Here is a 27743-nt window from a genome sequence, read left to right as displayed (position 1 = left end):
CCCATATCCCTTGATTCCTTTAGCCCTAAGAGCTAAATCTAACTCTCTCTTGAAAACATCCAGTGAATTGGTCTCCACTGCCTTCTGTGGCAGAGAATTCCACAGATTCACAACTCTCTGGGTAAAAATGTTTTTCCTCATTTCAGTCCTAAATGGCCTAGCCCTTATTCTTAAACTGTGACCCCTGGTTCTGGACTCCCCCAACATTGGGAACATTTTTCCTGACCAATCCTTTCAGAGTTTTGTATGTTTCTATAAGATCCCCTCTCATCCTTCTAAATTCCAGTGAGTACAAGCCCAGTCGACCCATTATTTCATCATATGTCAGTCCCGCCATCCGGGAATTAACCTGGTGAACCGACGCTGCATTCCCTCAATAGCAATAATGTCCTTCCTCAAATTAGGAGACCAAAATTGCACACAATACTCCAGGTGCCGTGTCACCAGAGCTCTGTACAACTGCAGTTTAGCCAAGTGTAATTTTTGAGTGAAGTGACAAAAAGTACAACCCCATCCCACCCAAGTAATCAACTTCTAAGTTATTAAATGTTCAGTTTAGCTTATTATTGTCACATGTCCAATCACAGTAACAGCATGGTGTTTGTGCTTCTCCCTGCATTGATGCAACTATCAGAGGACTCAGGACAAAGTTTCCTGCAAATTTAGGTGTCATTGAGGATGAGATTCAAGGCGATTTCTGGACCCTATCCTGCCTAAATTTAAAGTTTAATGCTCTTTCAAACAAATTACTCAAAATGTAAGCTGGGTATCACAGTTATTTGATTGATTTATTTGATACAGCATTGTACCACAAGAAATATAGGAAAGGTCGGGATGTCGAATCTTGTCCCGTTAGGCTATCTGAGCAGCCAATAGTCAATCAATAGTCAATAGTCGTTTATTTGTCACATACACATAAATGTGTAGTGAAATGAAACATTACCCGCAGTTGAACAATAAGCCCAATAAGAATAATCAATAAAAATGCAATAACACATACAATCACAAACTAACACCAAACAAAAAGAAACATCCATCACAGTGAGTCTCCTCCAGTCCCTCCTCACTGTGATGGAAGGCCAAAATGTCTTTTTCTCTTCCCTGCCGTCTTCTCCCGCGGTCAGGCTGTTGGAGTTGCCACGTCGGGGCGGTCGGGGCTCCCTATATTGAAGCCCCCGCTGGACGGTGAAAGGTCCACGGCCTATTCCAGGCCGCGCCGGACGGTGAAAGGTCCACGGTGGGCCGACCCAAGCCCCGCGATTCGGGGCGGGCGAACACGCTGCCTCTGCCGCTGCCGGTGCTCCCGATGTCGGCCCCCACCCAGGGGCCTGCGGGCTTCCGACATCCACGCGGCCCGCGCCGGAGCCTCCGGAGACGAGTCGCAGCCGCTCCCGCAGCATCCGCAGGCAGCCAGCGCCGCAGGTGGTGAGTCCGGGCCGTGGGCTCTGCGAACCAGAGCCCCAGGTGGTCCCAGGTGCATGGCCGGTGGTAGGCCGCAGCGGGAACGGGGACACGACACAGAAACAAAGGTTGCGTCTCCGTTCGGGAGAGAGAATTTTACAGTTCGCGTTCCCTCCCCACCCCCCCCCCCCCCCCCCCCCCCCCCAAACATAACATACAAACCCTACACCATATTAAAACTACAATTCAGACAAAAACAACAAAAAACACAAAAGACAGACGGACTGCAGGCAAGCCGCAGCTGCGACGGCAGCGCTGGCTCCTGGGACAGATTCTGTGGTAGTGTCACATCAGCTTGCTTTTAGTTACAAGATTCATATGAGAGTTTGCTGTTTGATCATGCAGTATCAAGGAAATGAAAAGAAGATTAAATTTATACCAGAAAATATGACAGGGTCTCCCAGTTGTAGTTCCCAATAAAGCAACAGCTGAGAATGAAGGATATAAAAGTTCCGAGCAATTGGCTTTTGACGAGTAAACCATGAAATATGATTACTGAATATAAGCTGAGATGTGACGCAAATAGAATTCTGAATCAAATTTGGATGACCTGTTCCAGTTTCTATCTTGGGGTCTTTCCATTTCCTTCAGGTTTCCCCAAGTCCATAAAATTGCTTTCCTCCTTACTGCGTTTATGTCCAAAACTTCCTGCTGGAGTTCTATTGCTGTTGATGATGACTGCATCATATTAAATGATCGGCAACATTACTGGAAATTATTGAGAAACAAAATGCAGTTGATCAACCAGGAAATATTAATGCCAGGAAATAATTTCCAAGTGAGGAAAGTTTATCCGGATATTTTCGTTCTGACGGAAATATGTCATTTCCACAGTGACGGGCACTCCAATGCTTATTGAATTTGATGTTGTCAGATAATAATCACGTTATCAACAAAAATCCCGTCGAACACCACAGGCAATCAACTTGAAACTCTAGGGTGCCATTACAATCAACACAACTCAATCCTTACTTGATGCCTTGTGCAGATGATTATAGCATGTTGCCCAGACTATCATCAGCATATTCAGAATATCTGATCCTGTCTCTCACTCAACCATGTCATAATCAATCCAACTTCTTTTTTGATGTAGTTCACCGACAGAGCATAACATAGCTTTTGATTGGAAACTATTTCACAATACATCCCATGGAAATCTACTTTTCCAATCTTGCTTACTGTTTGCCGTATGTTCGTCAGTAATTTTCTTAGTTTAGTTTGGTTTAGTGCAGTTTAGTTTAGAGATACAGCATGAAAACAGGCCCTTTAGACCACCAGTTCCCCGCCGACCATTGATCACTCGATCACACTAATTCCATGTCATCCCACTTTCCCACATGCTAACATTAGGGCACTTTACAGAGGCCAATTAACTAATGCACCGCACGTCTTAGGGATGTGGGATGAAACCGGAGCACCCAGAGGAAAGCCACGCGGTCACAGGGAGGACTTGCAAACTCCACCTAGACAGAACCTAAGGTCAGGATCAAACCCGGGTCTCTGGAGCTGTGAGACCGCAGCTCTACCAGCTGCACCACTGTTTTTATAATGTAAAACATTAAAACAAATAGTGAGCCAGGAAAGAACAGCACATTATTTTTCAGTACATTTCTCCTTTCCTGCCATCTGATTCAATTATTATTTAAAAATGAAAGCTGAGAAATAAGGCCCTATGCAGGACCTATGAAATATTTCACATTTCTCACAAGTGGGATAACCAGGTACATTTGATATTTTAAGGCAGTTATAGATGACTACATCATAATTAGAATTCTTACAAAATTCATATTTTTCTGACAACTCAGACTGTAAATGTACATATTGTCACTCTCTCTATATTGCATTATAATATTCAGCCGTGGTTTATTTCTAAAAAATCCTGGTAGTCGCTTGAAAATCCTGTGCTGGTTACATATCGTTGTTAATCATTCAAGGTGGTACCATTAACTATCAGCAACATAGACTTGCCAGTGGATTAAAAAATATTAAAACAAATGAATTGTTGAGGCAGGAATTCATTTTGTTCCAATCTGCTGATTGAACTTTCTCTAGGAGCTTTTTCGAATACAAAATTTAAGTAATCAATCAGCAAATTGTGCAATTATCTTCATTAGCATGATATTTTGCAATGGTGGAAAAAATACATATTCCTAACAATTGGCCAGAGACTATTTTCACAACATTTAAGGCTGATATTTCCGTGTTGCATTGAGTGAGTTCAGCACTCGTGGAGATGTTATCTATCATACCTAATGTTAAACATATGCCAAACATAAATAAACTAAGGACAACAAAATAACTAGGGAAAGGATAGGGCCCATTATAGACAAAAGTGGCAATCTATGTCTCGAGCTGAACAATGTAGACAAGTTCTTAAATGGATGCTTCTCATCTGTAGTCTGTATGGAAAAGGAATTGTGGTGGAGAATTCACGGAAGGGGAGGATCATGGAATTCTGGAGCATATTGCCATTGAAAAGAATGTGTTAAGATATCTGATCTGACTTAAAGGTGGATAAATCTCCAGAGCCTCCATGAAATGGAGGCAAATGAGGTGATTGCTAGAAACTTGACACAAATTTTCAATTTCAGTCTGAAGAAGGTTCTCGACCCAAAATGTCACCCATTCCTTCTCTCCAGAGATGCTGCTTGTCCCGCTGCATTACTCCAGCATTTTGTGTCTACCTACAATTTTTCATTTATTTTCTAGCCACAGATAAAATGCTAGCTGACTGGAATACCTTTGTTCAAAGTGGCAACAGGGGTAAAGCAAATTATTTTAGTCCAGGAAGACTAATATCAGTGGTAGGGATGTTTTTGAAAAAAAATCAGAGGGACAACATTAAACTGCACTTGAAGCAGGGATTAATCTGCAATAATTCAATGTGGCTCTGTTAATGGGGAGATCCTGTCTGAATAATTTGATTGAATTTATTTGATCTGGTGAGTAAATGTATCAACAAAGATACTCTTTATGGACTTCAATAAGATATTGACCAGGCTCCCCATGAAAGACCGGTCCAGGGCAACTAGGCAAATTGGATTTGAAATTGGCTTCATGATAAGAGGCAATGATTGAAGGTTGTTTTATAATTGGAAGCCTGTCACCAGTGGGTGTACCACAGCAATCACTGCTGGGAACCTTGTTATACGTATGTACATTAACATTCTGGTGGCAAGTGTAGGAGGGTTGTGTGTTTGCAGTTGACACACAGACTGGTGGATGCATTGCTGGTGAAAAGGAATGTCTTTGGTTACAGTGCAACACTACTCAATTGGGCAGGTAGGCAGAGAAATGCCAGATGGAATTCATTCCTGACAAATATGGGTTGTTGCATTTTGGTCAGACTCACAAGGCTAGAACATAAACAATGAAAAGCAGAAACCTAAGGAGTATATTCAAACAGTTGGAACATAGTGTGCAAGGATGCCTGAAGCAGAGGTAAATAAGTTGGTTAAGAATGCGTAAGAGATACTTGCCTCACAGAATATGAGGAAATAGATTACGATACAACTATTTAGCCCACAACTAGAGTACTGTCTGCAGGTCTGGTCTCCACATTACAGGAAAGATGTGATTGATTGCACTTCAGTGGTTGCAAAGGAGACTTGCCAGAATGGAGTAATGAATCAGAAAAATTGCATAGATTCAAGGTTAAAACCATACGAGATTTGGGAGGAATTTGAGGAAGAATTTATTCGCCCTGAGGCTGGTTGAAATTTGGAAAGCACTGGGGATGCTGGAAGCAGACACATAACATTTAAGAAGTATCTACATGAGCATTTGAAACACTGTGGTACAGTAGGTTATGTGCCTAGCGCTGGGACATGGGATTAATTAGATAGGTACTTGAAGGCTATCAAGGACATGGTGGGCTGATGGGCCAGTTTCCATGCGATATAACTCTGAGGACTATACCGGCTCTTTTAGATTAATGTAATGGGCTGTCCACATGTCTGACATCCGATCCCCAAGACAAACACTCTACTCTGATTTCCATCATAGCATGTTTCCTTGAATCCTAGAGTTGTAAGCAGACACAGGTTCTTTGACCCACCATGTCAATGCCAACCATTGTACTTAACCATTTCCTTTTACCCACATTTGGTCTATGGCCTCCGACACCAAAACGATTCCATGCCAAGAAAATGCTTGTTGGATTCCTCAAAATATCATTAGAAAAAGGTATCTCCATGCACCTTGCACCTCCTCCAACCTCATCTACTGTATCCGTTGTTCAAGATGTGGACTCTTATACATCGGCGAGACCAAATGTAGACTGGGCAATTGATTCGCTGAACACCTTCGCTCAGTCTGTCTGAACCTACCTAATCTCCCAGTTGTTAAACACTTTAATTTTCCTTCCCATTCCCTCACAGACCTTTCTGTCCTAGGTGTTCTCCATTGTCAGAGTGAGGTTAAATGCAAATTGGAGGAACATCATCTCATATTTCGCTTGGGCAGCTTACAGCCCAGTGGTATCAATTTTGATTTTTCTAACTTCAAGTAACCCCGGCATTCCCTCTCTCTCTATCCCTCCCCACCCAAGTTGCACCAGCTTCTCGTTTTCACCAACAAACAGCTAACAGCCTGTTTCCTTTATCATCGTTACTTTTTTGCATATCTTTCATTCATTGTTCTTTATTTCTCTAAATCATCGCCTAGAGCACTGGTTGAAATTTACGAGTCATCCTTCCATACAGAAGAGGTGCCGGAAGACTAGAGGGTGGCAAATGTTGTACCTCTTTACAAGGGCTGCAGGGAAAATGCTGGGAACTATAGGCTGGTGAGCTTAACATCTGTAGTTGGTAAGTTACTGGAGAGTATTCTGAGGGGTAGGATATACAGGCATTTGGATGGACAAGGGCCGATTAGGAATAGTCAGCATGGTTTTGTGCGTGGGAGGTCGTATCTCACAAATCTGTGATTGTTTTGAAGACATGACCAAAAAGGTTGATGAGGGCAGAGCTGTACATGTAGTGTACATGGACTTCAGTAAGGTGTTCGACAAGGTTCCGTGTGGCAGGTTGCTCTGGAAGGTTAGATCGCATGGGATCCAAAGATAGCTGAATGGAAGGAAGCAGAGGGTAATGGTGGAAGGTTGCTTCTCAGACTGGATGTGTGTGACTAGTGGTGTGCCTCAGGGTTTGGTGCTGGGCCCGTTACTGTTTGTCACCTACATCAATGATTTGGATGAAAACAGGCAAGATTAGCAAGTTTGCTGATGATACAAAAGTTAGTGGTTTTGCAGATAGTGAAGATGGTTGTGAACGATTGCAGCAGGATCTGGATCGATTGGCCAGGTGGGCGGAGGAATGGTTGATGGAATTTAATACAGAGAAGTGTGAGGTGTTGCATTTTGGAATGTCGAAGAAAGGCAGGACCTACACAGTAAATGATGGGCCTCTGGGTAGTGTTGTAGAGCAGAGGGATCTAAGACTACAGGTGGTATAAGAAAATAACTGCAGATGCTGGTACAAATCAAAGGTATTTATTCACAAAATGCTGGAGTAACTCAGCAGGTCAGGCAGCATCTCGGGAGAGAAGGAATGGGTGACGTTTCGGGTCGAGACCCTTCTTCAGACTAAGACTACAGGTGCATGGTTCCTTGAAGGTCAAGTTGCAGGTAGATAAGGTGGTCAAAAAGGCTTTTGGCACTTTGGCCTTCATCAGTCAGAGTATTGAGTATAGAAATTGGGAGGTCATGTTGCAGTTGTATAAGACGTTGGTGAGACCGCATTTTGAATATTGTGTTCAGTTCTGAGCACAATATTGTCAAGCTTGAAAGGATTCTGAAAAGATGTACGAGGATGTTGCCAGGACTAGAGGGTGTGATCTATGGGGAGTAGGCTGGTTCTCTATTCCATGGAGCGCTGGAGGATGAGGGGAGATCTTGTAGAGGTATACAAAATCATGAGAGGAATAGATCGGGTAGATGCACATATTCCTTTCCCCAGAGTAGGGGAATCGAGGACCAGAGGACATCGGTTCAAGGTGAAGGGGAAAAGATTTAATAGGTATCCAAGGAATAACCTTTTCACACAAAGGCTGGTGGGTGCATGGAACAAGCTGCCAGAGGAGGTAGTTGAGACTGGGACTATCCCATCGTTTAAGGTACATGGATAGGACAGGTTTGGAGGGATATGGACCAAGCGCATGCAAGTGGGACTAGTGTAGCTGGGACATTGTTGGCTGGTGTGGGCATGTTGGGCCAAAGGGCCTGTTTCCACACTGTATCACTCTATGACTCTATCCCTTGTTTCCCTTATCCCTAACTAGTCTGAAGAAGAATCTCGACCCGAAACGTCACCCATTCCTTCTCTCCAGAGATGCTGCCTGAGTTACTCCAGCTTTTTGTGTCTATCATTGGCAAAAGGTTGGCATCCTCAGTGACTCAGCTCATGCTTAAATTGCCAAGAAACCTCTGGGATGGCACCGAGAACTTTGAGTCTCTCCATAAGAGATTGTAGATGCCAAGTGTAAATAACAGCAAGAGATTTCATTGATCTAATGCCAAGTTCCAGTTGCAACTCCTTCAACAGTATCTGTAGATCTCACAGTGTTCATTAGTCACCCCAGATTCCAAAGGTCTGCAATGAAAGCAAATCATCTAACCCCAAGAATATTTACCAAGAAAGAGATCACCATAACAGATAATCTGTATATGTGCTATATGTAAACTGGTTGCAGCATATTCTACATTAGAACAAATGTGATTACACTGCAAACATACTTAATTAGCCATAAATGCTTTCGGATGATCTTACAATTGCAAGTGTCCCTTATTTATTCCAAAGCTGCAAACGGAAGAGGCATTGATACACTGCTCATGTATTAACCTTTTGGCTTACCGAATCTCAATAATTTCAATGTTTCTTCCACACTCAAGACATGGAAGGTCACACACGTGTGTGTGTGTGTGACCAAGGTGACAGCTTGCCATGCAGTTTGGAAGGAGAGTGGTTGTTGGACCTATGTTGCTTGGGAAATCCTAATGCAGCAGAGTATTTTTCTTGAACAAAATTTCACCTGAAACCTGCTGTGTGTTGTCTATTCACTGTATCAGTTAAACATTAAGCCTAATAGAAAATGTTTTTTTTATTGCAAATTTCAGAGCCCTGTGTGCCAATACACTTCACAGCAAAATAAAATATTTCCTAAATGATAACTTAACAATAGTATTTCCAACAAAGTCATGACGTTTTCCATGTGTGTGTGTGTGTGTGTGTGTTTATTTTAAAGAAACGTGTCGTTTACTTTCAATTCTTATATTGGCAGTTATAGAAAGTGCTCCTCAAGTTGCAGAGTTTTCAAACGGCAGACGGTTTATTTCCACCGAAGTGGTCACTTTAAAATAAAAAAATCCCCAGCAACTATTCGCCACCAAAGTTCATGAGTGGGGAGGGCTGTGTGAGTGAGGCCTGCGGTGCTCTGGCAATCCCCGGTGTTTCCTGCTTCCCCCCGCCGGCGCTCTCTCACCTGAGCTCGGGCGCGTTGATCATTTTCCTCATGTCGGCGGCGAAGGAAGGGAGGTTTCCCCACAGGTGAGCGGGCTCAGGCTGAGGTTGCGGCCCGGCCATGGCTGCGGCCCGGCCCGGCCCGGCCCAGCCTGCAGGGGAGGAGGGGGAGAAGGGGAGGAGGGGGAGAAGGGGAGCAGGAGAGAGGGGAGAAGGGGAAATGAGACAACCGGTGGATAAAAGATTAAAGGGGAAATAAAACAAGACGAGGAAATGGGGAAAAAAAAAACAGATGCAAGGAGGAGGGGGGAGGAATAGAGGGAGGGTACTAATACAAGGAAAGCAAAGTTAGAAGGTCAAGTCAATTTTATTTGTACAGCACATTTAACAACAACCCACGTTGACCAAAGTGCTGTACATCTAAATAGATTTACTTATAAATGGATAGACTGCCACAAGTCACTTTCTGATTGGATTAATGCTCCAACGAGAGATTGTACTTCCAAAAGGCAATAACTATTCAGATAAATACCAGCTTCCTTATTAGACAATAGACAATAGGTGCAGGAGTAGGCCATTCAGCCCTTCGAGCCAGCACCGCCATTCAATGCGATCATGGCTGATCACTCTCAATCAGTACCTCGTTCCTGCCTTCTCCCCATACCCCCTCACTCCGCTATCCTTAAGAGCTCTATCCAGCTCTCTCTTGAAAGCATCCAACGAACTGGCCTCCACTGCCTTCCGAGGCAGAGAATTCCACACCTTCACCACCCTCTGACTGAAAAAGTTCTTCCTCATCTCCGTTCTAAATGGCCTACCCCTTATTCTTAAACTGTGGCCCCTTGTTCTGGACTCCCCCAACATTGGAAACATGTTATCTGCCTCTAATGTGTCCAATCCCCTAATTATCTTATATGTTTCAATAAGATCCCCCCTCATCCTTCTAAATTCCAGTGTATACAAGCCCAATCGCTCCAGCCTTTCAACATACGACAGTCCCGCCATTCCGGGAATTAACCTAGTGAACCTACGCTGCACGCCCTCCATAGCAAGAATATCCTTCCTCAAATTTGGAGACCAAAATTGCACACAGTACTCCAGGTGCGGTCTCACCAGGGCCCGGTACAACTGTAGAAGGACCTCTTTGCTCCTATACTCAACTCCTCTTGTTACGAAGGCCAACATTCCATTGGCTTTCTTCACTGCCTGCTGTACCTGCATGCTTCCTTTCATTGACTGATGCACTAGGACACCCAGATCTCGTTGAACTCCCCCTCCTCCTAACTTGACACCATTCAGATAATAATCTGCCTTTCTATTCTTACTTCCAAAGTGAATAACCTCACACTTATCTACATTAAACTGCATCTGCCATGTATCCGCCCACTCACACAACCTGTCCAAGTCACCCTGCAGCCTTATTGCATCTTCCTCACAATTCACACTACCCCCCAACTTAGTATCATCTGCAAATTTGCTAATGGTACTTTTAATCCCTTCGTCTAAGTCATTAATGTATATCGTAAATAGCTGGGGTCCCAGCACCGAACCTTGCGGTACCCCACTGGTCACTGCCTGCCATTCCGAAAGGGACCCATTTATCCCCACTCTTTGCTTTCTGTCTGTCAACCAATTTTCTATCCATGTCAGTACCCTACCCCCAATACCATGTGCCCTAATTTTGCCCACTAATCTCCTATGTGGGACCTTGTCGAAGGCTTTCTGAAAGTCGAGGTACACCACATCCACTGACTCTCCCTTGTCAATTTTCCTAGTTACATCCTCAAAAAATTCCAGTAGATTTGTCAAGCATGATTTCCCCTTTGAAAATCCATGCTGACTCGGAATGATCCCGTTACTGTTCCAATTTTTTTATCCCAGCTGCTGAATTTAAAAGAATTTCCTGATGTTTCTTATTCCATATCATATTAGTTTTAAGAGTGCAGTTAAGTTTAGCAAAGCCAATTGCTGGTTACTGCCTCAGTGTAATCTACTATCTAATCTCTTTGTATCCAAGTATGATTGTGCCTAATGTATAGTGGGATTGTTACTGAACTGTATGCAAACAAAAAATCACATTACTAACGTACATGTGACAATTAAGTAACATTGAACCATTGGAAGTCCATCAGTTCAAGGTGGAGGGAGAGAGAGGGAGGAAGCAACTAGTGATTATTTTTTTGTTCTCTGTGAAGAAGACAATTTGCAATTTAAATGTTTAGCAGTCAGTAATGCAATGGGAGAGCACTGCTCTACCCTGAGCACAATCTTTTGAATGGGATGTTAAACTGATACCCCTTCTGCATAAATGCAAGCTGTATTTAGGACTAATGAAGGTGTTTTTTCTTTGGAGGATACTGTTCATGGCAAGACCATTACAGCATTGATGTACAGAAAGATCTTGGGCTCTTAGTCCACAGCTCCCTGAAAGTGGCAGCACAAGTAGAAAGAGTGGTAATGAAGTTGCATGGTATTAGCCGTGCCTTCATTAGTCGTAGCATTAATTGTAAGAGTCAAGCAGTCATATCATATCATATATATACAGCGCGGAAACAGGCCTTTTCGGCCCAACAAGTCCGCGCCGCCCAGCGATCCCCGCACATTAACACTATCCTACACACACTAGGGACAATTTTTTACATTTACCCAGTCAAATTAACCTACATACCCGTACGTCTTTGGAGTGTGGGAGGAAACCGAAGATCTCGGAGAAAACCCACGCAGGTCACGGGGAGAACGTACAAACTCCTTACAGTACAGCACCCGTAGTCAGGATCGAACCTGAGTCTCCGGCGCTGCATTCGCTGTAAAGCAGCAACTCTACCGCTGCGCTACCGTGCCGCCCTTCATGTTGTGTGGGAAAATAACTGCAGATGCTGGTTCAAATCGAAGGTATCGCAAAATGCTGGAGTAACTTAGTGGGTTAGGCAGCATCTCAGGAGAGAAGGAGTGGGTGATGTTTCGGGTGGAGACCCTTCTTCATGTTGCATCTTTATAGGATAGTATAGTATAGTAACTTTATAGGACTTTGGTTAGGCCCTTTTGGAGTATCGTGTGCAGTTCTAGTCGGCACTTTACAGGAAGGAAGCACTTTACAGGAAGGCTTTGGAGAGAGTGCAGAAGAGATTTACCAAAATTCTGTCTGGGTTGGAAAGTATTAGCTATAAGGAGAGATTGGACAAACTTGAATTATTTTTACTGGGGTGTCGGAGGCTGAAGGGAGACCTGATAAAAGTAAATACAATTATGAGATGCAAAAATAGGGTAGACAGTCAGAACTGTGGGTTTTTCCAGGGTGGAAATGTCAAAGACCAAGGGGCATAAGGCAGGAACGGGGTACTGATTGAGAATGATCAGCCATGATCACATTGAATGGTGGTGCTGGCTCAAAGGGCTGAATGGCCTACTCCTGCACCTATTGTCTATAACTTTAAGGTGAGAGGGAGAAAGTTTAATGGAGATGTGCAGGGCAATTTTTGTTTACACAGAGTGGTGAGTGCCTGGAACGCACTGCCAGGGGTGGTGGTAGAGATATTTGAGGCTTTTAGACAGATATAGAGGGAATGGAGGAAACTGGATTATGTGCAGGTGGGCTGAAGGTCCTGTTCCTTTGTTGTGCTGTTCTACATTAGCACATTTGGGGAAGTCCACGCACAGATCGAATGATCTGTAATAAGCAGGGACTGTATTTTTACATACCCCCATTTGTCAAAATTAAAACTGATCGTCATCATTAAGAGATGGGCTGTGCAAAATCTAATTAATTTACTTTAAAATGCATGACATTATGCGGTACAGTCACACCTTCTCCGGAAGGTTTGCTCACACATTAAACATTTGTGCCCCGTCACCCTTGGAAAAAGAACATGTGATGTTGATACAAATAGAACCTGCTGTAACTGATGGCTATGTTAACATAGATAATTTTATCTTTTAGCATTGTTTATATTAGTAAACTAAATATTATCTTTAACTCATATTAACAGTTTTCTGGTGGTGAGAAAGGAATAATGGAAAAAATATGAGATGAGAACTAGATTTAAAGATTTTCAATACATTCTCTTAACCAAAGGTCCATAAACAGGATTGTCCTGGTACACCCATTACATCTGCCTGTTCTTACCCACTGAATTTATCTCTTCATATACCTTAATACTATCTTGTCCAGTCCCTTCCAACCTACATGCGAGTCACCTCACTTTCCCTGCACCATTGTGGCAACTTTTAATTCCCTGGTCCCCACCTCCTTGTCTTCACCATGGACATCCAATTTTTATACACCTTTTCCCCTCATCTATATAATCTTAAGACCCTCTGCTTCTTTCTGAAACAACGATCCGACCAGCTTCCTTCCACTAACACTCTCATCCACCTTGAACTTTTCTTTTGATTCCTCTCACTTTCTATAAATTGAAGGTGTTGCCATGGGCACTTTTAGTTTAGTTTAGAGATACAGCACGGTAACAGGCCATTCGGCCCACCGAATCCATGCCAACCAGCGGTCCCCGCACATTAACACTATCCTACACACACTAGGGACAATTTAAACGTACCAAGACAATTAACCTACAAACCTGTACATCTTTGGAGTGTGAAAGGAACCGAAGATCTCGGAGAAAACCCATGCAGTCATGGGGAGAACGTACAAACTCCTTACAGACAGCACCTGTAGTCGGGATCGAACCTGGGTCTCTGGTGCTGTAAATGCTGTAAGGCAGCAACACTACCACTGCACCATCGTGCTGCCACCGTGCCTGTCTTTTTGTTGGCTAATTAGAATTGTCCTTGTTCCCAACTTCCTCCCCAACTCTTTCTTTGGCACATCAACGACTGCATTGCTGATTTTTCCTGCACTCGTCCGGAACTCATCAATTTTAACACCTTCACTACAAACTGCCACCTTGCTGTCAAATTCACTTGGACTATTTCTGACATCTCTCTCCCTTTTCTGAATCACACTGTCTGCATCTCAAGAAACAAACTTTCTGCTGATACTATAAAACCACTGTTTACCCACAAGAGGACTATGGGTCCATTGATTTTAAGATCTTGTGCCGATAATAATTTTCTCACTAATGTTTGAACATGCAATCTACTAGCAAACTGCATCACCTATAATGGCTCATTAACATTCGATATGCTTCAGATGCTTGCCATCCAGTTCACTGTGAATGGTTTAATTAAAAGAGCCAAACTAAATTAATATTACGTTCGCAATTCCCTGTTTACCTAAATGCAATGGCACGAGTGGAGAAACATTTTTCTCGGGAAATGCACTTATTTATATGCAGATCCCAGATGGCCATTATCAGTCTGAAGAAGGTCCCGACCCAAAACGTCACCTATCCATGTTCTCCAGGGATGCCGCCTGACCGTCTGAGTTAATCCAGCACTTTGTGTCTTTATCTTTGTAAACCAGCATCGACAGCTCCATGTTTCCACACTTGGCCATAATTGTTGCACGACTCCAGAGTGGATCAGGACCACCACCAAAGACCAAAATCTGACCAATAAACAATATGATAGCAGCAAAATGCTGTGGATACTGTGAATCTGAATTAAAACACAGAAACTTCTGGAAAGATTCAGCAAGCATCAATAGATAAAGAATAAGAATAGTGACTGCTCAGTGGAACTGGAGATAAAATAAGTTTAAGATTCAGGGAAAGGGTTGAGGAGAGGAAAAGTGAAAGTTCTGTTATAGATTCAAGGCAGAAGACATTAAATGGCTAATGGAACAAAGGCTGAAGGAATACAATTTTTTAAAATGGATAGGAAAGGCTCAGAGGGATATAGGCCAAACGCAAGCAGAATGGACTTGTGTAGATGTGGTATCTTGGTTGGCATGGGCAGGTTGAGCCAAAGGGCCTGTTTCCATGCTGTATGACTCTAAGCCAAAGAATGGTGTGGATGAGATGTATATGAGAATAGCAGCATTAATGTGTGTCAAGGTGCTGTTATAAATAGACACACAAGGAAGTGCAGATCCTGGTTTACAGAAAAGGACACAAAGTGCAGGAGTAACTCAGCGGGTCAGGCAGCATCACTGAGGAACATGAACAGGTGATGTTTCGGGTAGACATCCTTCCAGAAGTGTTGAGTCATTCCAACACTTGTGTCTTTTGCTGTTATAAATGAATAACCTTCCAACACTTCCCAATCTTCTCAACAGTCACTTATATGTGTATTGTGCTCACACCCCCTGCAAGAATGTTTTAGATCCTAGTGGCCAGTATGTCTGCAGAAGAAGAAATTTAAATGAATTACATTTTAAACCTCTCAAAGCTTCTAAAATGCCATAATTTATGAAGATCTGGAGAAAGTTCCCTTGTCTGACATGTTGGCAAGGGAAAAATGCCCAAACAAGTTTATAATAAACGAGGAAAAAATAATAATTTGTTTAAAAATTGGCCACACATATGAGTATGTAGAAATAATGCCAGCTTCAGAATTAGACACTTGTAGGCTTCTCTAAAACTGACAAGTAGTAGCAACTTGAAGGGGTGGAAGGTACAAGAAGCACCAAATGTCAAGTGTGTAACAGACATTGAAATAAAATTTACGTCCAACTGGCCTTGGACTTTGAGAAAAGTTAATATTGTTCAGGAGGATTGCCATGGGGGTGAAGCTGTAACCTTGGAGATCTGTACGAATGACGAGTTGCCCAGCCATGTGTAACACCAATAGCTCAAGATTGCTTGCCTTCATGTGGTGCAGTGGTGCAAAGAGCTTCGCAATCAGTGGTCAATTGTTTATCAGGCGGTCAACGCACTTGGTAATGATCACGGCTGTTTATTTTAATAGTTTGCAGTCAGTTCAGGAGGCTTGAAGAGACCTGATAACATCTCCATGGAAGTGTAAAACACTTAAAAACCAGTGTTTTCTGCTCCAATTTGGTCATAGCAGACGGTTTTAAAGAAATCTTACTTTTTTAAATTTGGATTGCAGGAACTTATCAGAAATCAGTTGCTTTCATTTTCTCTGCAGGGTAAGATTCTTTAATTTTGTTTTGTTGTTCATTTTATTTTCCAAATAGCCTTAGCTTTTATACTTATATGTATTGAACTGTACATAATTCCTAGCCATTAGATTTGTTTTTATCTATTGCTAGTTCCTCCTGGTGAAGAAAGGATGAAGGGATAGATAGTTAAGATCAAAAAATGTTGAAACGGCTTAGGAAACAGTTCAACAAAGGTGCTATGCTTTAATGGAATTACTTTAACATTGTAGTTTTAAAGATGAGTTTTGTATTTAGCATTGCCACAAAACAATGAAATATTCATAAGTTTTGCAGACATTCATCCATGCATGACAATGACAATATTGCTTATTTAAATCTAACGTAATGAGGTGTGCAATGCTCCATGTTATTCTTCACAATTCAGCAGGTAGCAGGTTCAAAATCTCAGTTGTAACCACCAGTGGTTCGAAATGAGTCTCAGTATTTTGTTAGGCAGAGGTTGGGAAAAAATAGCTGATTTACATTTGTATTTTAATGCCTCCAGCTCAGTTCAAATCTAGTCATTAGCTTAAGCTGGTAAATCTGTCTAGTAGAGGGAATAAGATACCAAGGTTTTGACTCACTTAGAAGCCGCTGAGGCCAGATGTTTATGTATTCAAATCCTTGTCTGGAACTTGAGCACGTAATTTAGGTTCATGGCTCAGTGGAGGAATGAAGAGTGATTAAGTTTACATAAAACATTCAGGTAGATGCCATAGATTTGCATGGCAATGCTTAAAGCAGGCAAAACAGTTTAATACAACTCTTAACAGAAACGGTCAAAGTATATTTATCTATCATGCATCAAATTGTGTACAAATTGATATTTGTATTCTCCCAATTAACTGTAAAGACACAAATAAAGTGTTTAGGGCAATGATTGAGATGGTTTATAACTTGGGTGGGTTGATTCTGCAGCAGGCTGTACTGAACTGCAATTATCTGAACAACTATGGCCACCCCTTTCTGAACACATCCTATGTCCTCAGTCATCATCTGAAGTTGCTTCCAATGGCACGCGGTATTCATTCTACTTCCTTCATTTCAGAGCATGGCAATGGGCTCACCTTAGAGGGCTACCCTCCTTGACCATTCACTTAGCCAAGCATGGCTTCACTTTGCATCCTTCCCACTTCATTAGTGCATCGTTCTACATTCAACATCTGGGTCTCATAGGTACTAAAACTGCAATTTCAAAGCAGATATAAAAACAAAGGACCTTATCTGTTTAGTTGCTTCAGGGTTGTAGACCAAGTTTCAGGGTTGCCGACCGTGTTGAGATATTTACCAATATGGGCATAAGGTCCATTGCTTTTAAACGACAAATGTAAGGGAATTATGCGAAACCTTTGTAATTTATTGATTAAGCCTCAGCTGGAGCATTGAGCTAGGTTCTGCAGAGTACAATTTTGGAAGGATATCATGTCCTCTCTTCCTTCCCACAAATCTTTCTACCGATGCAGTGTAACTTGGGAATGTGATGCCCTGTGCAGATTAAAGCCATCTTGGGCTGTACCATACAATGGGTAATTACAAGTAACTACAGTGTTTTACACCTTCCCTAGTGAGAAGACAATCATGTAAAGTATAAGACAGATTTTCAGACTATTGCCCACGAACACTTTTATTTTCACATTCCGTTTCACAGTATTCCATTTCGCTATTATCAAGATTTGCAATGAGATCAATACTGAGATCATTTAGAGTGGGACCTCAGACCAAAATTCTAATAGCAGATTCAATACGGAATTTGCTGAACAAAGATATATTGCATATTATATTAATAGTCAAGTTGAAACATTACTGAAGCATTGTCTTTACCTGTTGAAACATGTCAGCTTCCTTTGAAAGCTGTAATGTTGTGATTGTCTTGGCAATGATTATTAATTTAACCCAGTGTGGGAGGTGCAGAGGGAACTGATAATCAAAGAACCAAGCAGCTCTTAACTGTGCTCCAGTTTAGTGTCCTGGAGCACTAAAATGCAACGTTGACCACAATACAGCAGTTCACTCATAGATTTTTCTGCAGTGAATTAAATCTTTACTCTGTTCAAATATTGGGTTTGAAAAATGTTTGAGATAAATGGAAAGGTTGAGAACCTTAAGAGCCAAATGCAGGCAAATGGGACTATAGATGTGGCATCTTGGTTGGCATGGCCATGGATGAGTTGGGCCGAAGAGCTGTTTCCATGCTGTATAAGTCTATGACTCTAAATTTTATTGCAATCCTGTGCTAGCCAGAATTTTAGTGAGAACAAAATGAAAATGAAAAGTTTAAAAAAAATATTTGCAGCGCTCTGCGAACTAAAACCTTTTTGATTTTATGACCAGTTTGGGTATTAGTAGTAAATCATTACACAACCAATGAAGTTGTTCATTTAAAATGTAAGGATGCCAACCAAGGGTAAAGATGATGTTGCAGGTCAGCTGCTGGTGTAGAAACCATATGATTTTGGAAATGAAAATCAGGCTGTTTGTACAACAAATAACAAACCCATGATCATAATTCTATTACTGATGAAGGGTCACGATCCAAAACATCACCTATTCCTTTTCTTCAGAGATGCTGCCTGACCCGCTGAGTTACTCCAGCATTTTTGCCTCTATCTGCTGTGTGAACCACCATCTGCAGGTCCGAAGAAGGGTGTCGACCTGAAACGTTACCTATTCCTTCTCTCCAGAGATGCTGTCTGACCCGCTGAGTTACTCCGGCTTTTTGTGTCTGCCTTCGGTTGAAACCAGCATCTGCAATTCCTTCCTACACATCTGCAGTTCCTTTTTACACATAATAATTTAATACCCGAGTGATGAGTTGAAGATGTGTTCCATGACGACTGGAAAACAAATGTGCTGACATGCAAATACAGCAAATCTACTGTGCAACTTTCTGAATAGATTTTTCCTTAATGCATGGAGCCAGACTGCAAATTCCCTATGGAACAGAAAATACCTCTTTGGTATGTCCACCATGTTGATTGCACGCTCGTCACTGAGTCAGGAGATTGTTGATTCCAGTCCTATTTTATGGCACTCGATTAGAGAATTCAATGTTCATGCCACTCTCATGCTCTAATTTTAAGTAACTTCATATCATACTCCCCTCCCCTCCACTTCCCCCTCCCTCCTTGCCTGCTTTTCCTCCCTGCATTTTAAACAATTCCACAGTTCCACAGTTTTCCACATTTTTTTCGAGATCACACCTTCCCGAGCCAAGAATTTAACTGCCACTGGGAAGGAAGAAAATCCCATCTGTCTATCCTTCTCCCGTCATGAAGAGATTGATCACCTTAGGCAGAGAGAGAACAAGAGTCTCTTCTCTCCTCATTGCTAATACAATCTCACACAAACACACACACACATATTTATCTGCCAAAGAATCCTGGAAGTTGCCCATGTCTTCCCACTTTTGACAAAATACAAACTTGGAGACTATTTTTCTCCTCAACACTGAAGTGCACTGTTCAGAGCAATTAATACAGGAACGCACAATATAAATCAGCTATTGCATAATTACAAAGGAATGTAGAAAGGGAAGATCTGAAAGTTAACGTGAATCAGCAGTATTGAGTGTTGGCTAATTGATGGTGGTCCATGAGCCAGTTTTATTGAGCTGCCAAATGCCGTCTATAATGATTTCCGGGAGCCATCAAGGGTGTATAATTTAAGGAAGATTAACAACAACTGATATGCATGCTTTTGTTCTAAGATGATGTCATTTTACCACGTGCCTCTCTTATACATTCATGTACAAATCTACCATGCACCTTTCCCTTTTTATATGAGTCTATCGCATTCAGCAATTGCAGGATCTATTTGTAAAATTTTTTTTATCAGACGGTTAGATCATGCTAACCGTGCTTGAGTCTGTGGTGTTGTCATTACTTCTTGCCGTTATGAATGTGTGACATCCTGGCTCAACTCACTGTTGACTCATAGCTCCTCTTTGAAGTTTCCTCCATATCATCATCTATATACTAAAACTTGTTTGTTATCTTGTTTGTGACTGAACTTCAGCCAAAACGATACACGATGGCGCGACAATTTTAGGCCCACCTTACTCACCGTCATCACTTTAATGGTAAAAATGGTAGTTTCATTGAAATTGGTGTTATATTTTTTAAGTTATTCACATTTTAAAGTTTAAATCTATCTCCTAGGGAGGGAGCGGGGTGGAGGGAGGGGGAGGATAAGGGGGGTTGAGGGGGATGGAGTGGGGGGAAGGGAAGTGGGGGGAGGGGAAGGGGCGAAGGGGAGGGGAAGGGAGGAGGGAAGGGAAGGGGAGGGGAGGAGGGGAGGGAAGGGGGGAGTGGGGAGAAGGGAGAGGGGGGTTGAGGAGAGAGGGGAGGGGGAGGACAGGGTGCTGCACCAATGCAGGAGAGGTCTGGGCCCAAAGGGTCCACTTTGTCTAGTTTAGAATAAATTTGTTGGAGGGAATTGTGTTCTTGACCTTGATAGGGCAGCACATACTGTAAAGGCAGACTCGTGGAGCAGTGGTGAGTTTCTGAAACAAGTCGGAGTGGATCCACAGTAGTTTAAAGAATCACACAAAAGGTTGTAAAGTCCAACATTACAGTACTCGTTCAATGCCAAATGGATGGAAGCTTGGAACCTTTCACCTTCTGGGTCAAGGATAAGTGTACAATGCAAAGCCGCTGATGTTAATAATAATTTAGTAAGGTCATTGTTTAAGCTGGAAGTGTACTAAATCCATTTTTATTAAATGTAATATTTTCACCTACAATTGGAATATGAGAACTTTGTGGAACAAAGGAAAGGACGTGCAACTAAGCCAATTACAACTCAGTCTCTGGGAAACGATACAGGTATGGAACATTGAGGACCAACGGTCTCTCATTCACCCAGCTTCAACGTGTCAGTTGTAGACACAATGCTGGAGTAACTCAGCGGGTCAGGCAGCATCTCGGGAGAGAAGGAATGGGTGACTTTTTGGGTCGAGACCCTTCTTCAGACTGATGCACTAATTCTCCTCAACGTATCAGTTGTTCAAAGCAGTTGCAGAACAAAATCTGAGGTTTCAAAATTGCAGTGATTGATTTTATGTCAGAATGGAAAAAAAATAAACTGCAAGTTTTCAACCATCACTGAGGATTGCTGGCAACCTGTAATCCACCTAGTCCTTTAACTATTCCCATTGAACGTTTAAGCTCCGTGCTTCTCTCTGAATGAATTTGGAAAAAAAAATATTGTTAAAGAATAGGTGTCTTGTCCCAGCTGCTGTTTCCTCTCTGTACCTGAATATTGAGAGATATTCTTGATCCTAGGAAAATCATGGTTCTAAACCCCATTCTACCCTCACACCACTTCTGTATCATGACAGCATGTTGCATAACAGCTATCAGGAACAAGAAGCCCGATTGATTAACCAGCTCCCCACCAACCACACTCCAACTCCAACCCTCATTCTCTGCAATCTCCATTACCCACATTTCCCGAGCCAAATCATGAGCAGAGAATCATTCCGAATCATACATTCATTGCATGATCTGATTCAGATTAGCTAATCCAACCAGTTGCCTTCCTTATTTAAATGCAATAGCAGGCAATGTATTTAGTTTATTTTTGAGATAGAGCATGGAAACAAGGCAACCAAGTCCATGCTGACCATCGATCACCTGTTCACACTAGTTCTATGCTATCCCATTGTCACACCCACTCCCTACGCACTAGGGGCAATATAGAGACCAATTAACGAGCACCCAAAGGAAACCCGTGTGGTCAGTGGAAGAACATGCAAACTCCACACAGATAGCACCCGAGGTCAGGATCGAACCCGGGTCTCTGGTGCTGTGAGACAGCTGCTCTACCAGCTGTGCCACCCTAGAGACCAACGTCCATTTTGTCGAAAAAGGTAACGTTAACACTTTCTTAAGCCCTGACCTTTTCTTCACTCTTCGGTTTTGTTTGCTTGACTTTTTTCTCTCATGCCCCAGTATGCCTGCAGGTTCTTTCCTTGAGAAGTCACAGGGCAGAGGTGGCTGAAGGGAATGGGAGCAGAATCTCTGAAATCATTTGGGATCTCGGTTACAGGGCAAGAGCATTGTTAGGATGGGCCATGTTCTACTCAGAAACTATGGAGGAAAAGGATTCCAATAATTGTTCTCCACCTTGCACTCACCACTACTGGGAACCTGCATGCTTCTTCTTCTTTCGTGTCCATCATCCATGCTTCAAATGTTACATCACTGTCATCGTCCATCCTGAAAAGGGCACAAGCTTCCGTTGACAATCAGTGGGAGCCATCACTTGTACAATAGATGGTGGTGGTACCAGAATTAGCTCAGGACACTTCCAGTTTCCAGCCCCGCGATGTGGACGCTTCTGCTATGGGGCCACCTGCATGCTTTGTACTGCTGTTTTGATTTCCGAGCTCCTCTTTTTTTGCTTATAGTTGAATGAGAAGAAGGTTCCTGCATTCTGACTTCTTGTCAGATTGTTGCAAGTCAGAACCAATACTTAAAGTTGTGAAACAATTAAGAAGAAAAACGGGAGTGTGTGGCTGTAAAATCTGGCCCGAATTCACGACCTCTAACACAAAGAAATGCAAAGTGAAGATGGAAAACCAATGACGAATAGAGGGTGATTCACTCTGTGCCACCGTTGTACAAATTCAAAGATGATTCAGGAATGCTGCTGCCAGAGGTTTACAAGCTCATTTCCTTTCAGACAATAAAGTTCTATTCTGGACTTGATATTATTAATTTTTAACAAAGGTAACTGGAAAACCTCTCGCAAAGATTCACTTTCTAAAAAAAACTTATTTTACACATTAAAACTCTGTGTCGGCAAAATAATATTTTATAATATCAACCTTGTACTCGGCTTTCCAAATGCAAGTGCTGTGCACAGATTATTGACCAATTTGCTGGTTGATACCTGCCAGGGTACAGCGATCAATAAAGTGACATAGAGACAAAGAAAAATGGTGCAGCACTGCCATTCAATATGATCATGGCTGATCATACAAAATCGGTACCCCATTCCTGCTTTCTCCCCATATCCCTTGATTCCATTAGCCCTAAGAGCTACATCTAACTCTCTCTTGAATACATCCAGTGAATCGGCCTTCACTGCCTGTGGCAGAGAATTCCACAGATTCACAACTCTCTGGGTTAAAAGGTTTTTCCTCATCTCAGTCCTAAATGGCCGACCCCTTATTCTTAAACTGTGACCCCTGGTTCTGGACTCCCCCAACATTGGGAACATTTTTCCTGCATCTAGCCTGTCCAATCCCTTAAGAATTTTATATGTTTCTATAAGATCCCCTCTCATCCTTCTAAATTCCAGTGAATATAAGCCCAGTCGATCCATTCTTTCATCATATGTCAGTCCCGCCATCCCGGGAATTAACCTGGTGAACCTACGCTGATTTCTCACAATAGCAATAATGTCCTTCCTCAAATTAGAAGACCAAAACTGCACACAATACTCCAGGTGCGGTCTCACCAGATCTAACCTAGTGGGGTGCAGGGAAACCCAGATTTGTCAAAACATGGGCATAAATGGTTCATTTGAATATGAAATTATTATAATTGCTAATTTATTTCCAAATGATTATAGAAATCAAAAGTTTAAAGATATGCCTAAAAACCTATAGTACGCAAATTCGTGTGAACGGGTAATCAATGGTTGATGTGGATTCGATGGCCGGGAGGCCTGTTTCCATGCTGAAGATCTCAATGAATCAATATCTAATTGCCCAAAATTTCACTAGAAATTTGTTTTTAAAAATCCAAGTCCCATCTATGTTGCAGGAGATAACATTAAAAGTTGAGGAACTAAAATAGTAAGTACAACATACAACATGGATGGAACCATCTATATACTAAAACTCTCATTTGTTTGTTTGTTTGTTCCTGAACTACAGCCAAAACAGTACACGATAGCACAACAATTTTAGGCCCACCTTACTCACCGTCGTCCCTTTGGTGCTAATGGAAGAAGTTTCATTGAAATCAGTGTTATATTTTTAGTTATTCTCATTTTAAAGTTTAAATCTATCTCCTTGGGAGGGAGGGAGGATAAGGGGGATGGAGGGGAGGGGAAGGGTGGAGAGTGGAGGGAGGGAGGAGTGGAGGGAGGGGGGCAGGGAGGGAGGGGGAGGGAGGAGGGTGCTGCACCCATGCAGGAGAGTTTTGGGCCCAACGGTCCACTTGGTCTAGTATATATATAAATGAAGTTGATTTATGTTTTGTCCTTTAAACAGATCAATATACTGATCACCATGACAACCAAGCAGATGCCTTTATCACAGGAGACATTAGCTCAGTTCAATCAAGCTCTGTCTGGAGATGGTTTGGGACCACACCCTCGTGCAAGATCCATTTCCACCCGCAGAAGTTCTCAGTCGATGGATATTCACACTGGCAAACATCGCCCGCATCTGAAGAATACGGATGGAAGACCACATATGCCTTCCCGAAGGAGCTCCATTATAAGCTCCATGAATGTGCCGTTCTCTCGCAGAAGCTCCGTGATGCTGGGCAAAAGGCATTCCATGAGTTGGATGACCTGTGGTCAGGTCAGTTTCTCTGGATTGCCTCTGTACCAACCTATCATAGAAGTAAAGTGTGAAAACACTTACAAAGCTCAGCCAGATGAAGGGTGCAAGTTTGATGCCTGCAAAATCCAAAAGGTTTTGGAGGCCACACTTCCAAGCTACCTGGCTGACAAGAAGTACAACCCTGTGACATCTGTGCAGCTAGTGCAGAGTTTGACAGACCTCATCAGGTTGAAGGTGAAGGATATCAATGCCCCTCGATATAAGCTGGTATGCAATGTGGTATTGGGCCAGCACAATGGTCAGGGGATGCAGATTGTCAGTCGCTGTCTGTGGGACACAATGACTGACAATTATGCCACTGCCACTTTCAAAAACTCTTCACTTTTTGCTGTTGCAACTGTGTATGGGTTATATTTTGAATGACTAACATACCTGAACATACAATCATGTTTGCCAATCCTCCTGTCATATTTTAAATTTTATTTCATACATGTGACGAAAAGCAAAGTACCTGGAAAAAGGATTGCTAGAAGTACTCAATCACCAAACAGATGAAATGTTCAACTGTTGCTAAATATACATGTAGGTTTAGCAGAATGTCAGACAAGACTCGAACAGTGAAATTATGAGGTAAAGATCACAAACTGATTTTTAGTCGCTGGATTTTGAACAATTAGTGAGATTTGACTGAAGTTTCCAAAATTTTGTTTCCACGGATTGTCAAAAACTATTTTTCGGAGGGTTCCTGACCCGAAACGTTGCTTATCTATGTCTCCAGAGATGCTGCCTAGCATTCTCGGTTACTCCAGCACTAAGCAAGATTCCAGCATCAACAGTACCTTGTGGCTAACTATTTCTGCTAGTTGACAGGTCTAGTGCAAAAGAACATATATTTTTAAAAATCAGAAGTGAAGTAGCAAAACCCTTTTATATAGAGTGTGTAGGGAGCAACTGCAGCTGCTGGTTGAACCAAAGACAGACACAAAAAACTGGAGTAACTCAACAGGTCAGGCAGCATCTCTGGAGAAAAGGAATAGGTGAAGTTTCAGGTCGAGAGCATTCTTCAGATGAGACCAGTTGAAATTTGGATCCTCTTCAATTTGTGTTACATCAAATGTAAACTTTAAATCTGTGATGGATAGCTTTTGGCTTTGGTATGAGCAGACATGAAGGAAAGATAGGTATATGATGTTTGATCAGAGATCAGCCATCATCTCATTGAATGATGAAACAGGTTTGAGGGAAAAAAAATATTCCTGTGGTATTTTATCACTTTGCTACTCAAGTGTTCTTAGGTTATTGATGATTTTCAGGCAAGTGGGTGAGCCATATTGATACATGGATGCTTGGTTTAACAGAGGGAAAACACTGGGACAGTTAGGCACAATGTTATAAGCTGGTAAACTACCCTGGAGAAAGATGGCAAGGAGTTGATTAAGGACTTCATTGGTAACAGGAATTAAATCTTTTGTGAAATCTAGCAGGCTGTGTTGCCACAGAGAAACTCAATAGTACTTCCGAAAGTGGATTTGCAAAGTATCTAACTAGAAATATTGATAATTTTAAAAGGCCTGATACAAATATAAAGAAATATTGTGCATCTGGCTCCAAATTAATAGTTTGAGTGATTGGTGGTGTTTTACTTTGGAAACAATTAATTATAGCAATATTTTATATATACATAATAAATATACACATACCTATACTGTCTTGACTGATCTATAGCTAGAAACTAGCTATACACTCAGGATAAGAGTTTAGAATAGCATGACTCTGGTGTATAACACATCAATGTATAAGTATCCACTGTAATGGTTTACCATTGTTTTATTAAAAAGAGCTTTTTCCTGTTTCTATTTATTGTATATTTCTGAACATCTGCTACATTTTCCACCAATTCATGCCAGGTGAAGAATTAGGACATTCACCTATTGTGAAACGGCAATCTCAACTATCTTCTCATCTGCATTTTTTTTAGTAATTTGAAACGTATCACTGTGCTTATAGGCCTATAAAACCACCTGTTTAGAGGTTATGAACATCATTCCCAACACACATGGACAGCTGCAGAAATTGCAAGAATTGCACCTTGCGTGTAGAACTCGTGTGTGAACAGGTGATTAATGGCCAGCATTGATTCGGTGGGCTGATGGGCCTGTTTCCATGCTGTATTTCTAAACTAAATTGGCAACGTACATGTCTAGCTCTTTGGGGAGATTGGACAATTTTTCAACAATTGGCGAGTTAGTAAAAACGATTATATAGTGCAGAGTTGACAGACTTTTGATTAAGGATAGACTGGAAGCATGATTCTGTAGAAAGGATGTACACAGCTGTATTTTTTTTAATTTTAAGTTTATCATAATTGGAGAAAGGACAACAAATCACAAATAGAAAGGACAATTTCAATTTAGAGCAATGGTAAACTTACAGCACATTATTCCAGGAGTCAGATGTGTTTTCCAGTAAAGGGAGCACAAGGGAAAAAAATCAAGTTGATCCATCACGTTGGCAGCCATTTCACTGCTATCCATTTTATACCATCCTCCAAACTTCTGTTAGTTCTGACAGCTAGATATGAAGAGCTGGCATCAGAATAAATTAATAGCTGAATGAATGTTGGATGTATGGAACAAGCTGCCAGAGGAGGTAGTTGAGGCAGGAACTATCCCACCATTTAAGCAGTTAGGCAGGTACATGGATAGGACAGGTTGAGGGATATGGACCAAATGCTGTTTTAAACCAGCATCTGCAGGTCCTTCTTACACTTTAAGAGGAAGTCTAACCAGATTCCTTCATATTAAAGTGGGTGTTAGATAGCATGCTCAGACACGACTTCACTAATTGGCCAGCAAACTCAAAATATTTAATTCTCCAGTAAACAGCCATGGAAGGTCATTTTAGTTGTCTCTGCTTACATTACATGGAGTCTTAATTGATCTATAGCGAGAAACTAGTTATACATTCCTGCATCATAGTGAACATGAACACATACTATACAAATTGTGTTGAGTGCCATTCGTACTGATGGACACATGGGCAGCAGAAGAGGAACTTCTCCACACATGTAGATTGAGTAGAGATTGCCTGGCACTCTGCAGCAGAATTAAGATGGACACAAACATTGTTTATGTGGATACATTATTGCATCCATGTTATCCAACAGAAGCTTTCTGAGAGACTGTCCTAAACATAATTTATTAGGAAAAAACACCCTGATTTATATGAAGGTTTTCCTCTCAATTTGCATTGATGCCCAAATTAATACTGTGTTGGCAAATACTACAAACTGAGTGTGGGGGTG

The 27743-nt window shown here is 41.9% G+C and overlaps 2 protein-coding genes across 4 annotated transcripts in view; one reads left to right on the top strand and one right to left on the bottom strand.

Moving 5' to 3' along the window:
• The window catches only part of LOC144598354 (BTB/POZ domain-containing protein 19-like), a 105932-nt gene extending 96757 nt beyond the window's left edge, over positions 1-9175 (bottom strand). The window contains exon 1 of the mRNA XM_078408415.1: positions 8941-9175. Coding sequence (XP_078264541.1) covers positions 8941-9041 — 101 coding nt within the window. The 5' untranslated portion in view covers positions 9042-9175. The remainder of the gene's footprint in view (positions 1-8940) is intronic.
• Positions 8867-26283, top strand: dynlt4 (dynein light chain Tctex-type 4). Of its 3 annotated transcripts, none has more exons than XM_078408417.1 (2): positions 8867-9005; positions 24143-26283. In XM_078408417.1, the coding sequence occupies exon 2, from the start codon at positions 24161-24163 to the stop codon at positions 24860-24862; it is 702 nt and encodes a 233-aa protein (XP_078264543.1). In that variant the 5' UTR covers positions 8867-9005; positions 24143-24160; the 3' UTR covers positions 24863-26283. The 3 variants fall into 3 exon arrangements, with proteins under 3 accessions (XP_078264543.1, XP_078264545.1, XP_078264542.1); XM_078408419.1 differs by lacking the exon at positions 8867-9005 and adding an exon at positions 15747-15906; XM_078408416.1 differs by lacking the exon at positions 8867-9005 and adding an exon at positions 19974-19996.
• The last annotated feature ends 1460 nt before the right edge of the window (positions 26284-27743 follow it).

The sequence above is a fragment of the Rhinoraja longicauda genome, chromosome 11, assembly GCF_053455715.1.
Source record: "Rhinoraja longicauda isolate Sanriku21f chromosome 11, sRhiLon1.1, whole genome shotgun sequence".
Taxonomy (NCBI): domain Eukaryota; kingdom Metazoa; phylum Chordata; class Chondrichthyes; order Rajiformes; family Arhynchobatidae; genus Rhinoraja; species Rhinoraja longicauda.
This window is presented reverse-complemented; position numbering and strand designations above follow the sequence as displayed.